Source organism: Orycteropus afer, unplaced genomic scaffold (genome assembly GCF_000298275.1).
Source record: "Orycteropus afer afer isolate SDZICR_OR568_19922 unplaced genomic scaffold, OryAfe1.0 scaffold00059, whole genome shotgun sequence".
In the NCBI taxonomy this organism is placed as follows: Eukaryota; Metazoa; Chordata; class Mammalia; order Tubulidentata; family Orycteropodidae; genus Orycteropus; species Orycteropus afer.
In genome coordinates, this window is record NW_006921646.1 from 4674816 (window position 1) to 4688480 (window position 13665).

Genomic DNA, 13665 nt, shown 5'->3' on the forward strand with positions numbered 1-13665 from the left:
GAAGTAGATTGCCCCATCTTCCTTCCCAGGAGTGGCTGGTGGGTTTGAACCTCCAGCCTTCTGGTTAGCAGTCAAGTGCCTTAGGCACTATGCTACCAGAGCTCCCTATGAATCATTAGTGTTTAGAAATGGTTTTCTTCAACCCATATACTTTACTGCTTGGCATGTGGGTCAAGGTATAGTTAATTCTGATTCATTCGTTTGCTCAGACCACAAGAGAATTTTATTTATTGTCATAAAACTATTTTTAGAGCAAAAGGGCCTGTTTTTGTTTTTAATATATTGTACAAATACTACTTTTCATATATAATACACATGACTCATTTCTAGAAATGACATGAGAAATAATTTACAGACTGTCTTTACAACATGGGCAAAGACGTGAGTCTCAGCCTTCTCAAAGGAAGTGTAAAACATGACCCTTATTTTAAGTAGTCAGAAGCCTCTTCAACAGTTTTACCAATCTCAACAGCATTATTTCTAGAGATCAGTTTGATGTGTATACTGTAAAATTAGCTGCTTGAGAGTTGAAATAGTCTAGTTTATTTCTCATATGTGAAAATATTGTCTTGTAGGATAGCTGCCCACTTAAATGTGTTCCTGAAAAGTGTGAGGGAACTGAAGTATTGTAAATTGAATCACTCATATTTCCAGTGTCTACCATATATCAGATGTCATGCTTAGCACTGGGGGGTAGGTAGTGAAACAGCTATCTTAGATAAAGCAGTAGAGATGACAGAAATTAGTCAGCAAACAAAGTAATTATAGATCATGCATGATAGCTATGATGTTATCAAGCATGGTGCTGAGATTAAAAATAACAGAGAATTTACAACATTCTTCTCCGGAGTGTTGAGAGAGGCCTCTCTGAGGAGGTGAAGTTTAAGCTGAAACTTAGTTAAGAATCTAGTCATGCAAAGAATCTGACAGGGGCCAGGGAACATAATGCTAGAGAGACAGTATTCAAAGACAAAAAGTTCAGTAATATTTGAGTAGATAACACTTCCTAATCTTGCAGAATCTGGAAATTGATCTGAGAGAAGTAGTTGAGGCTGTTCTTCGGTGAGTCTGGGGCTGGGTGAGAGTAGATGCTCAAGTACATCATCTGTCACCAGTTTTCACAAGTGAGTCTGGACTGTCCACCTTTCCTTCCCAAGATTCCCAAACCTTGTTTAATCAGTAGTTTCTTAGCACTAGACCTAGCTCTCACTTCTGGACTAGGAATTAGTAAATTTCCTACATAGAAATTAGCCATGTTGTCTGTGCTGCCTAACTTTATTGCTGGGTAAAATTTCCCCTGGTCCTAAAGAAGCATCACGCAGGCCGAGTTTTCAGAATTTTTTAGCCCAGCTACAAAATTTCGGTTGTCTTTTCCTGACTTTTTAACTTTTCCTTAAAAATGTGTCCTGCTGATGGAAGTATATCACTAATGAAAGCAGCCAAACAAACAAATTTCAGCGTTTTTTACCACTTGCCTTAAACTAGAAAATGCATCGATTCTGATGACTTTGAAAGGAAGTTCATAGTGAGAGTAATTTGTGTGAGCCTAAGTTACAGATGGAAATTTGATTTACAACAGTGACTGATTAGTACTTTGTACACTTCTTTAAACCATAAGTTTTTACAATGAATTAATTCTGGTTTTATGCTCAGAAACTGAGAAAGTCATGACCTTTCCCCCAAGTGTAAATAAAAATGGGGCTAAAACAATTTCAATTTTCATTAAAATACTTAAAACCTATTTTGTAAGGTTTTTTTCCCTCACCGTTTAACTTCCTTTTTAGGCAAAACTAAAAGCAGTAAAAATAAATGGATATTTTTTGTCTTCTGGTTAAGAATACACGAACATTCATTCTGATATATGCAAAAGTGTTGGCTACCAGAAAAAAAGGTTTGGGCGTTGTGGCTTACCGTTTAGAACCTTCGAGATGTGTGGAGTTTGTTAAGCACTCTATATTTCATTTTGCATTTAATAGGGTTGAAATCTTTTATGTTCTGCTTCATTATTGCGCTTCTCAAAGAATGTGCAGTGGAGGAGCGCCCTCTGCCGGCAGAATTTCACTCACAGTTCTCTAGCCAGTGTGAGAGGGAGAGGTTTTCTAGCAGGCATGCTCAGTTGCTTGGGTTCTGGGATCTTGCTTGGCAGGCCTCCCACTGTCAGATTACACATCCTTTAGGTCAAGCCTTTGGGGAATATTCACAAATAGACTCACATTCCCCCAGCTCCTATGCTCTGCTGCTTTTGTCCCTATCTATGGCACTTTGCTTAACAGTGCTCTTTGCTTGACTGGCTACTCATGCTTTGGTAGAAGGTGAGGAAGGTGTGAACTGAACATATGAACTGAGTAAAGTTTTTGTGTTCTCACCTGCTGTCTTTGGCAGCTTAGTACCCTGCTAAAGTCATTTCAACTTACTTTGATGGGTGATGTTGACAGGTGCACGAAATGAATGTAAATTGGATATGTGTGGTAGCATTTTGAATCTTTGTACAGTATAAGCATGTTCTACTTGAAGTGACCATCCTGCAGAAGCCTTGGACTAGATGAAGTCACCATTTTGGTTTTGTTGTTGTTGTTTGTTTTTTTTTTATGGGGTTTCTTGGTTTATTTGTTTTGTTTTATTTGTTGTTTGTTTTATTTGTTTTTTCATTTTTATTTTGTCCCAACATTTTCCTTTATAGTCCACCATTAGATATTGATCAGTTGAAGCTCATTTTAAGACTCGTTGGAACCCCAGGGGCTGAGCTTTTGAAGAAAATCTCCTCAGAGTCTGTGAGTTGATGCTTTGATTGTAATTATCTGCCCTGTTGGGAACCTAAGTTCCTCTTTACTTCTGCCACATGCCTTCCATCACTCTGTACTTGACTTGAGTGTGTTTGTAAACACATGTGCCTATTGTGTACTGACTCCTGGGATGAGGTATGAATGTGTGTGTGAATGTGTGTGCAAGTATACTCTGTCTCTCCTTCTATGTGGGTATGTATTAGATTATGGGAGCCTCTAATGGGCAACAGTACCCCAGTAAAACATTAAGATTTGAGATCAGAGACTAATGAAAAATTTGGTTCTTTGTTCTCAAACCCTAACTTCATCTTTCTCAGAAGTCTCCCGTGTACTCAACAATGCTTTCACTTTGTGGGAAGCGTTTCTTCTCAGAGCATGAGCTTTACCATGTCTTAGTCTAGCTTCATCACTAGAATGTGCATTGCCTGTACACTCTTGCCCTTTCCATACGTTATTTATTTATTTATTTTAGAAGACAACTCACACATCCCGTGTAAGGTGTCTATTCCCAACAGATATATGGGACTTCCAAAGGGATACCTCTCTACTCAGTCCTTAGACCACTCAGAGAAAACACCCCCAATCCTGACACCTCAGAACCATGGGAGTAGGGTTGTAAATCCTTCCTCTCACAGGCCTGCCTTTGTAAAATACCCATTGAATAAACTGAGAAAAGGCTTTGGAGCTAGTGTTTCCTGCTTCTCAGCAGGGATTTAAATAGAAGCTATGGAAATGTGACCCTGCTTATTTTGGCTACAATTTCCTGCTTTTGGTCGTTTTCTCGGGCCAGAGACGTGAGAGAAGCCATGAAAGCCCAGTCTTTCTCCCTTTTTCCCTCTATTCTTGCCACAACCCATGGCTGCCACCATGCACTTGGATAAAAGGGAAAAGGAACTGGTGAGCCAAGCTCCAGTTGTGCCTTCCTGGATTCTCCTCCCAACATTCAGGCTGAAGGGGCCCCTTTGACCAATGGAAAGACTGCTGGGTAGCTTCAGGCAGGCATGAGCAGGTGAGTTTGAACTGTTCATCGTCTCCTTGGCAAAGTAAAGAATACCATCATCTGGTATGTATTTGGTACACTCCTTTTAAAAAAAAAAAAAAAAACATGGCACAATATATTTCTGAATTTCTACTCTGAGGGATGTGCTAGCCCTCTTTAATGTTGTTTCATTTCTTTACTTAAGATGAGGAAGCAAAAGCACAGAAAGGCTGTGGCTTGCCCAAGTCATGTACTGAGTCACTTGGCAGGCTTGAGTATAGATCCCAGATGTTCTGATAGCATGGTCTACACCATAATCTCAGAAGACTGCATACTACTTTGAAAGTCATTGCCAGAGTTATTGACTATGATGTCAACCTGAAAGAGTATTTTCTTTTGCTTTATGAAATGCAGAAGCTGGACTGGAGTGAATCAAAGAAAATGGGGGGTGATGCTTAGAGAGGACAGTGTTTTTTTGTTTTTGTTTTTGTTTTTTAATGCATTTTGCTTAGAAAGATTGGCTAGTAGAGAAGGTATTGGGGCAAGGATGGGGGCTTTTGCAGGAGCTAAGTTAATTAATGAATAGTGCTAATGAGACTGAGATAGCAAATTCTTTCTCTGTCCAGGAATAACCAGCAGCAGCTCTTTCTCAGTTGCCTCTCCCACCCTCTAATCATCTATCCTGTAAATAAATGCTGTTAGTCACAAGAAGTTGTAGAAGAAAAAGTATAGGCAAAATAGTATTTATCCATTATTAATCCATCATTTATTTTTAAGAAAAAAAATAACACTGGGTGCACAGTGTAATAATGGTATAGCTTTAGCTTATATGAAATGGGGTGCATCATACCACTTGACAGCTATGCTGTATGTGTCTTGATGGTATAGAGTTGGGCATTTGAGATTGAGTACCAGAATATAATACTGTGTTGAACGTAGGTACAGTTAGGAAAGTGTTATTTCCTATGTACTTGTGCCAAGTGGACAAAAGCAAAAACCAAGCCCATTGCCATCAAGTCGATTCTGACTCAGGACAGCATTAGTGACACTGCCCAAAGTATCCGTTTGTCTTAAATAGAAGCACATAATGTGTGACACATAACAAAGCCAGATGAGTGAAATTGTTGAAAGATTTTTTTTAAAAAAATATTAGTGGGGACTGTAGTAAAAAGAGAAAGCCAATAGCTATTTTCATTATTCCTGACAAGTAATGAAGTAGTGATGCCATTTATGTAGAACTTCAGTCAATAAATAGGAAATTCTGAGTAAGAGAAGGTGATAATAGATGCATTGACTAAGAGTAGGTTAGGATGTACCATAAACCCACTGTGGTCCAGGCAATTCTGACTCATAGTCACCCTGTAGGACAGAGTAGAACTGCCACATCTTTCTGCCACGAAGTGGCTGGTGGGTTCGAACTGCCGACATTGTCATTTGTAGACAAGTGCTTAACAACTGCACCACCAGGACTCCTGTATATGCCTAGGAAAGGAGATACGAGTCATGATGGATGGCTATGGACAGAGTTACTTAACTATAGTATCAGTGAAAAATGAAAACATCATATTAAGAAAGCATAAGCCCTTTCACTGACTCCTCTCACATTTTTCTCTAGAAATATACTCTTCCTAACCTCCTGACAAAATCAAAAACCTAACTCACGGCCATCAAGGTGATTCTGACTCATAGTGACCCCCATTGGGTTTCCAAGGTGGCAAACCTTTATGGAAATAGATTGCCCCATCTTCCTTCTGCAAAGCAGCTGGTGGGTTTGAACTGCCAGCTATCTGATTACCAGTCAAATGCCTTAGGCACTGCACCACCAGAGCTCCTTAGATGGGCCTGGCTACCAATGCCAGTCACTCGGAAAGGGATCAAAACTGGAGATCCTGAGTAGAGTGGGAGGAAAAATGTGGAACAAAATTCAAAAACCCAAAAATGACTAGAATTACTGGTCGGAGAGAGTCTGGTGGAACCCCCAAGATTATGGCCCCGGGTTACCCTTTGGGCCTAGAATTGGACTCACGCCTGTGGATTGGCTCTCAGTCCAACAGTAGAAAGACCTACACGCAGAACACCTACCCTAGGGTGATGCATTCACCTACTCTAGGGAGATACACCCACTTAGAGCAATCAGTCATGAGACACTGGAGGTAAAGCTGGACAGACAGAAATGCATAGTTAAGAAAGGCACAGGGTGGGGGTGATCACAGGGGCAAGAGGGGAGGAAAGCTTGTTATGGTCGGGATGGTAATGGGGCATGAAATCAAATGTACACGAATTGTTGGATGTGAAACAAATTTGCTCTGTAAATTTACACCCAAAGCACAGTAATAAAATAAAATTTAAAAAGATGGCTATAATGACCTATTTGATTAAAGGAGACAAAAACAGAAAATATACAGGCCAACTATTGTTCACAGAAAGGAAGGGAGAAAGGAGAGGATTTTGACATTTCTGCCCTTGTTTTTCACTTAGGGGCCCCTTTTGTTATTTCTCTTGGCATGCAAAGTACTGTTTGTCATGTAATTTGTTTAAATGTAAATCTAAACTTTGTTGTGAGAATGTTAAAAGAACTTCCTGCCCTTCTCACTTTGGGCTTAGGGAGCATGAAAGACCAGGTAATGTACTTGGCCCCAGCTAGTTCATAATGGCCAGCCTTAAAGGTCCGTTAGCAGTCATCTAACCATTAGGAAGTTTGAGTTCAGAAAATGAGCAAACATAGAAAGATTATTTAGGGAAACCACAAAGGAGTGAAATTACTTAACACCAGAGCTTGTCGAAAATAATTGGACAACTAAAGGAAGGAACTGAACTAATAGTTAACAACAAAGGGAATAGATAAGGGGTTTATGGTAATGTTTTCAAGAAGTGTTTTAAAAATCTTATCCCTTCTGCTTTTAGCGGGAACACATGATAAACTAACACTTACATATTTGTGGAGGGGGTATTGTATTAACACTGATAGACAGGTAAAAGAGAAAAGTTCGGAATATTTACATACGTATTTGCATGTGTGGGGGACCTCATAGTTCTGCTCTTTTCAGATTCACCAAATGTTTTTGCAGACTTCCACCCAGGTATTTGTTAGGTGAAATCAGTTTATTCACCTATTAAAGAGATTTCTGGGAAAAATCATTGTGGCATGCTGTAATACTGTCAGCAGCCCAAGACTTCTGTTTTGTCTTTGCCATTGGACTCTTAACTTTCCCCACATCCCCTCTCCACTTAGCATTGCGTGTCTGTGGCATGTATTTTAAATGTCTGTTGCTCATGTCTTGGAGACTTGGCATTGCTCATCCACCCACACGCCCACCTGTGTCTTGCATTTAGATGAGAGGGACCTTGGAGAATCACCAGAACCTGTGCCACAAACATTAGTTCCTTCCTTGAATGGATATATTGGATATTATTTTTTTGTGCCAACATTGAGTCACAATTTTCTTATCACCGATATTTATCCCACATTCAATGTTTTGGCCATTGGTACTTAACAAATAGTTTTCTGGCTGGCATCCTGAATCATGGGACAGTCTATTTCCAAGGAGTCTAAAGTATTTAATGTTGTGCTAAACTGTGCTGCTAAAACTAAAGGAAATTCATTTTCCTTATCTACATGGCCAGTCATTGGCTACATACCTGAAAACTCTCATGCCATTTACGGAAGCATTACTTTAACATGCAGCCTTGGGCTCTGGCCAGGAGTGCATAGGGTGCGTGGGGGAGTACGGGGTTTTTTTGGTTGTTTGTTTTGGCGTGGCTTTTGGCATTTTTAAAAACTTCAGTTGAAAGTTATTTTTTGCACTGTATGTTTAACAATGCCCTTGACTAGGCATCTAAGATATTAACCAGCTTCAGCAGATTATGCGTCTGACGGGGACACCCCCTGCTTATCTCATTAACAGGATGCCAAGCCATGAGGTGAGACCAAGTAGACTGTACAGGAGTGTCTAAATCAGAAGGCCACGTTCACATTTTACTGCCACTGTATAAATGACACAGTGTTTAATGTCACTGAATGCTTGCATGTGCCTTGAGGGATACTAAGGCAATGCCTGCCTATGTGTTATTGCAAGATGTTGACATTTGGGATAAAATGTCATCCAATCCTGTGGATTGAGAGTATAACTTTGAGGCTGTAAATAGAAAATGGTATTACTTTCATATTTGGGTTTTATAAATTCAGTGCTCAAGAAGTTGTTTATTTTTTCCTAGGTACACGCCTGCAGTTAGAATTACGCAACTATCTGATGAACTGAAGGCAGTTAGTTAGCTGAAAGCTATTAGCTTGCTTTTCTATTCAGGCATTTTTTTTAATGACCAAAATAGGATTCTTTGTTAAATAAAAAAGACCTATGAAATTGCCAACACTAGTAAGTACCATATTGAAATGAAAACAGGCAAATAAAGAATAAATATGAACACTTAATTAAGTAGGGCTAGCATAGTGCCTAAGGCACTTGACTGCTAACCCTTAAGGCTGGTGGTTCAAACCCACGAGCCATTCCTCGGAAGGAAGGTTGGGCAAACTACTTCCGTAGTGATACTGCCTCGGAAACCCAAGGACGGGTTGCTATGGTCTGGTCCGACTCGACGGCAAATAACAGTAACAACAACAAGTGCCTTCTTTACCATTTCTTAAGTACTTTAACTCTCGTTTTATCACCAGAGATGTTTGGGGTACTCTTTTCTAAGTCATTTTTAATCTTAATTGGGACTTCATACCAGGTTGGCAACACAGGGGCCATTCCCAGCACCTTTTTTCCTACTTCAGCTATATTCAGGTAGTCTTTTTCTTTCATCTTTATTCAAGGAGTGACAGCTCTCTGAATGAGACAAGTCTCTCCCACCTGTTTTCCCTTCATCCTTTTATCTGTGTGCTCAATGGAAAGGGATTACATCATGTACATATTAAATTCCTAGAACTTTCTTCTCAAATCTGAAATATTTGCATTTTAAAGTGGACCTCTCCCACTTGCTCCACATATAATGCATAAGAAGGTAACGTTGCCAGAACTTTTTCTAACCATGTGTGAAAGATAGCAGGAATAAATAAAGGTAATGATCATAAGATAAAGATAAGATCAAGGTAATGATCATACAGACCTTTACTGTTGTGTTATATTTGAACAGGACTTTTAAGGAGATGGCTAGGACAGGCTTTTTGCCTTGATGAGAGCTGTATCAATCTTTGAAAGTATTTGACACCTTATGCTCTTTAGAATGAAGTTGAGAAATTGTCAAGTTGAAACATCTTGGAAAATGAAAGTGGACGACTTTTCTTTCAGTGATAGCAGCTAATGTTTATTGAGCTCTCATTGTGATGAGTACTATGCTAAGGAAGTTCTTGGTTTGTTAGCTTTGGTCTTCAGTCTAACATTGTGAGGTAAACACTGATATTAATCCTGTCTTACAGAGAAGGAACTCAAAAGAATAAATAATAAATAACTTGCCCAAAGTGATAAAGTCAAGATTCAGACCCAAGCCTGCCCCACTCTAGAGTGCAAACTTATTATAACCAGGATGGGGATATAAATGTTTGTGTCAGTTCTTTAGTTTCCAAAGTACTTTCATAGGTTTCTTATCTTGCTTGAGAATCACAATAACCTTGTGATATGGGCAAACCAAATACTAACATTTTACTGATGAGGTAGCTGATATGTCAGTTGAGAATTTCCCAAGAAGATGTAGCTTCTAAGTGGTAGGAGAAGCACGTCTACCTAGGCCATGTCATTTACAATCCCCTTTTAAGGGCAACTTATTACCCTTATTAGACTGTTCTTAATTTTTGGTATGTGTTTGAATCTATAAATAATATGTTACAAGTTTATGTTGACTTTCTTGTTACCAAGGTTACTTTCTTATTAGCAAAGCTCAATACTGATATCCTGTTAATGTACTAACTACCAACTGAGATTAGCACCATCAACAGACTGCTGGTCCTAGACTGTATTTAAGAATATCAACCCTTATGCCAATTGTAACTGTTCAGGGAGGCTACTGAGAAAGAGTTACTTCTTATATATCTCAGCCTCATATTTTAAGCTTTTAATCCTATGATCAAAAGGCTAATGGAAGAGAACTACATTTGTTAGCCTACCTGTTCACTTGAAATATAAACTGTGAGAGATAGCAGGAATAAATATAGGTGATGATTGCAAATAAAGAAATTAGAATGGCAATAAGAGGAAAGGCTTTGAAGACTGTCCAAGACAGTCAAAAACATTGGAACTGGTCAGCTTTGTCAGTTAACACTTTTTCTTCAAAAGGACCAAGAATCTTTGAGGGTAGTAATATAACTGAACAAAGCCATCCTGAAAATTTTTTGTTTTTACAGGCAAGAAACTACATTCAGTCTTTGACCCAGATGCCGAAGATGAATTTTGCAAATGTATTTATTGGTGCCAATCCCCTGGGTAAGTTGAACATGTCCTCTTCTCATGGACATTGAGGGATTTGAAGACAAGTTCTTCCTTTTGATTAAATAGAGCACCATTAAGTAAATGTTGGAAGGTGATAAATATGTTATCTGTATTTGTGTTGTCAGATATTTTTCATCATGTGACATGCATATATATTTATGTGCTCACAGGGTGTGGTGGGAGAATGGACTAGTAGAGTGAAAATAGTAGTGAGACTGTGAGAAAAGAATGGGGGAGGCAGGAAAAAAGAGGTACAGAGGAAAGCCTGTGCCTTGTTCACAACTACTGTCATTTTATAGTTTCCCAAGCTGAGGGTAAAAACAACTGAAGCATGGGGGTGTGTTTCAGGGACGCGCCCAGGGGCTGCCTGCAGTGTGCTGTGCTCTGCCTGTCGCCTCCTGGTGCTGCAGACCTTGTCACCCTCCACTCATGCACTCGCCCCCTTCCCTCTTCCTCTGCCCTTCAGAAGTACAACCATCCTCACCACAGACTTCAAGGAGTGACTCCACTTTCCTTGCTGCCACTATCACCTCCAGGATGCTTGGCAGAGGGGAGCAGTAGAGGCAGCTACAGGATATTTATTACCTTGACTGAAAAAGGAGGCTTTGTGCCTTAAAGCTAGGGGCTGGTTTGTGTTTCACTTGGTCCCCAAAAATTATATTGCCTGGGGCTTTAATTCCCTGACTCCAGGAGAGCTCAGGGCTGTTTAGACCAGGACCACTCTTAAAACAAGGAAGGAAGCAATGCCATGATAGCTGGTATAGTCAGTTTCCTCACTTTTCTGAGGATCATACTGTAGTGGTATGTTAAAATATCACTGTGTTTCTTTAAGACAGCCATTTATTAAGCAACTGTATGAGATCTGTGTGGGTCATTCCTCTGCTTGAGGGTCCCTTTGGCTGTGTTTCAGATCTCATTTTATCCTTTTGGGGACTGATAATCACAATGAGCTCTTCAAAAGTTAGAGTGAAGGCTGACTGGTTTTATCTTAAATATTTCATCTTTAGTGATTGTTGAGAAGGAGGGTCACATTGGCAGAAGGGCTTATATTCTTCAGAAATGTTGGGCAGTTGTAGATGAGTCCACGTCAGCCTTGATGATAAAGAGCATGTCAGGTCTTGACTGGGTCACTCTCCCATCCAAGGATGAATCCACAATCTCATCAGGGATATATAGAATTCCATTGGGATTAGTTGAGATTTACATCTGCCTTGCCATGTGCTCTTAATGGTTTTACGTGATTTATTTGAGCTGTATTAGGTAGTTCAAAGACCCGTGAGAAGTCCTCTTCTGATTTGTAAGTACTCTTGAATGTTGGGGAAAAATGCTGTATGCTAGGAGCTTTCTTGTCTATCACTCTGTTCTGAATTTTTTTCCCCCATATCAAGCCTGAGTTTTAGGCGTAGCAATGCTCACTGTTTTGACCCCCAGTTAGCAGCCTGAAAGAGATTTGTTGATTCACGTGTCTGGAAGGGTGGGAAATGTGTGTGTCCTAGCAGCTTATTTAGGTCACTTACATCCCCATTCCCTAGAATCATGACATTTAAATATTCAAGAACTGGACACCACTTTGCAATGCCCTGACTGATAGTGAGTTGATTGTAGGATTTGGTCCATCTGGTACTCAGCACTGCACTTCTCTGTGAGTTAAATGTGTGCCCCTCGGCTCATTGCGAAACAGTGATGTCACATGAAGAGTCTCCTCTTGCTTGGCAGACAGAACATGATGCTACTGATTGTGAACTTGTGCCCACATGTTAACTGAGCAGGAGTGCACCAGCACTATAAATATTACAGCCCTATTTTGTCTGTCCCTGACTTCATTGTTCCAAAACATGAATTAAAACTTAAATTGCCCTTTGATACTAATGTATGTATTTATATCCGTCAAGATCTATGAGGAATCTTTTTCTTGTCCCAGTCCTTATTCCTCATCAAAAGGATTGGTTATAAAGACATAGTACTTCTTACCCCAGGGGTGGCAGACTCATATGATCCATATTCAATTATAAAACCAATAGCTGATATGGTCTGCTTTTTCTAAGAAGGGAAGACCATTGGGAACATAAGTATCTGTGCAATTCTCCTACTACTTATATCAACACATCAATACTCACTTTGTTTCTATATCCCTCTGAAATCCCAGTTTCTCCTATGGATTACTCTGGAATTTGAGCTGCAGGACAGGGGTCAGTTGTAGCCTCCAGTGTATGCCATAGTGGATCTCTTTAGCAAGCTTGCCTTCCCTTCACTAATTCATACCCCCATCCCCACCCCCACCCCCACCCCCATTTAAGAAACCATCAATAATTTGCAAAATCTCAAAAGCTTTCTGTTTCACCAAAGTGAAAACACAGTTCAAGCAGTGTGTATCCTCCCAAGTGCCACCATTCTAAAACTTAGAACATCCTCTCAAAAGAAAGAATTAGAAAAATCACCATTCTGTAATCCCTAATGTAGGAGCTCTGGTGGCATAGTGGTTAAAGCATTCAGCTGCTAACCAAAACGTCAGCAGTTCGAACCCACCAGCCTTTCCACAGGAGAAAGATGAGGCAGTCAGCTTCCATGAATATTTACAGCCCTGGAAACCCTATGGGACAGTTTTGCTCTGTCCTAAAGGGTCCCTATGAGTCAGAATTGAAATAATCACTTCTGGCAAGGAAAATCAATGGATGCTAACAGCCATAAGTAAAAGATTGATAAGAACTGATATTCACATGGTGCTGAAGTATCCCACAGATTTCTTGCTTGGGGCAAAGAGGAAAACATCTTAACACAGTGATCAAATTTAAAATTACCATTAATTCAGTATGAAATATACACAGCATCACCTATGAAATATTCTTGCCCAAAATGTTTAACCTGGGAGCTCTGGTGGCATAGTGACTAAGGCGTTTGACTGCTAACCAGAAGGCTGGAGGTTCAAACCCACCAGCCACTCCTCAGACGGAAGGTTGGGCAATCTACTTCCATAGAGATATTGCCTCAGAAACCCAAGGAGGGGTCACTATGAGTCAGAACCGACTCGACGGCAGAGAGTATTATTTTATAGTTCCAAAGTTTTAGATTTAACTTCCAGTTTTCAGGGGATACAGTAAAGGACAAAGAAACAGTCTTTGATGGGTATTCTCTAGACAACTGGAAGGTCTTTCCATGTCAAAGACAGGAAAAGGAGGTATTGAGAAGGTGAGGAGCTATTCTAGATTGAGAGAGACTAAAGAGACCCAACCAAATGATCGTTAATTGAATCCTACTTTGAACAAACCAGCTATAAAAGGCAACTTCAAGGTAATTGGGGAAATTTTAACATGCACTGGACTTTAGATGATATTTGTGAGTTGTTCAGTTGTTGTTGTGATACCAGTATTATTATTATGTAGGAAGGTATCATTAAACAAATATTTTGGGATAAAGTATCATGTCTATAATTTTATTGTGAGATGGTTCAACAAATAAATGCATATATATATATACATATATA

General features: G+C 39.7%; 1 protein-coding gene across 1 annotated transcript in view; it reads left to right on the forward strand.

Moving 5' to 3' along the window:
• MAPK14 (mitogen-activated protein kinase 14) overlaps nt 1-13665 on the forward strand; it is a 112927-nt gene that overhangs the window by 97429 nt on the left and 1833 nt on the right. Inside the window, exons 9-10 of the mRNA XM_007939390.2 lie at nt 2692-2771; nt 10100-10178. Of these exons, the coding sequence (XP_007937581.1) occupies nt 2692-2771; nt 10100-10178 (159 nt within the window). The remainder of the gene's footprint in view (nt 1-2691; nt 2772-10099; nt 10179-13665) is intronic.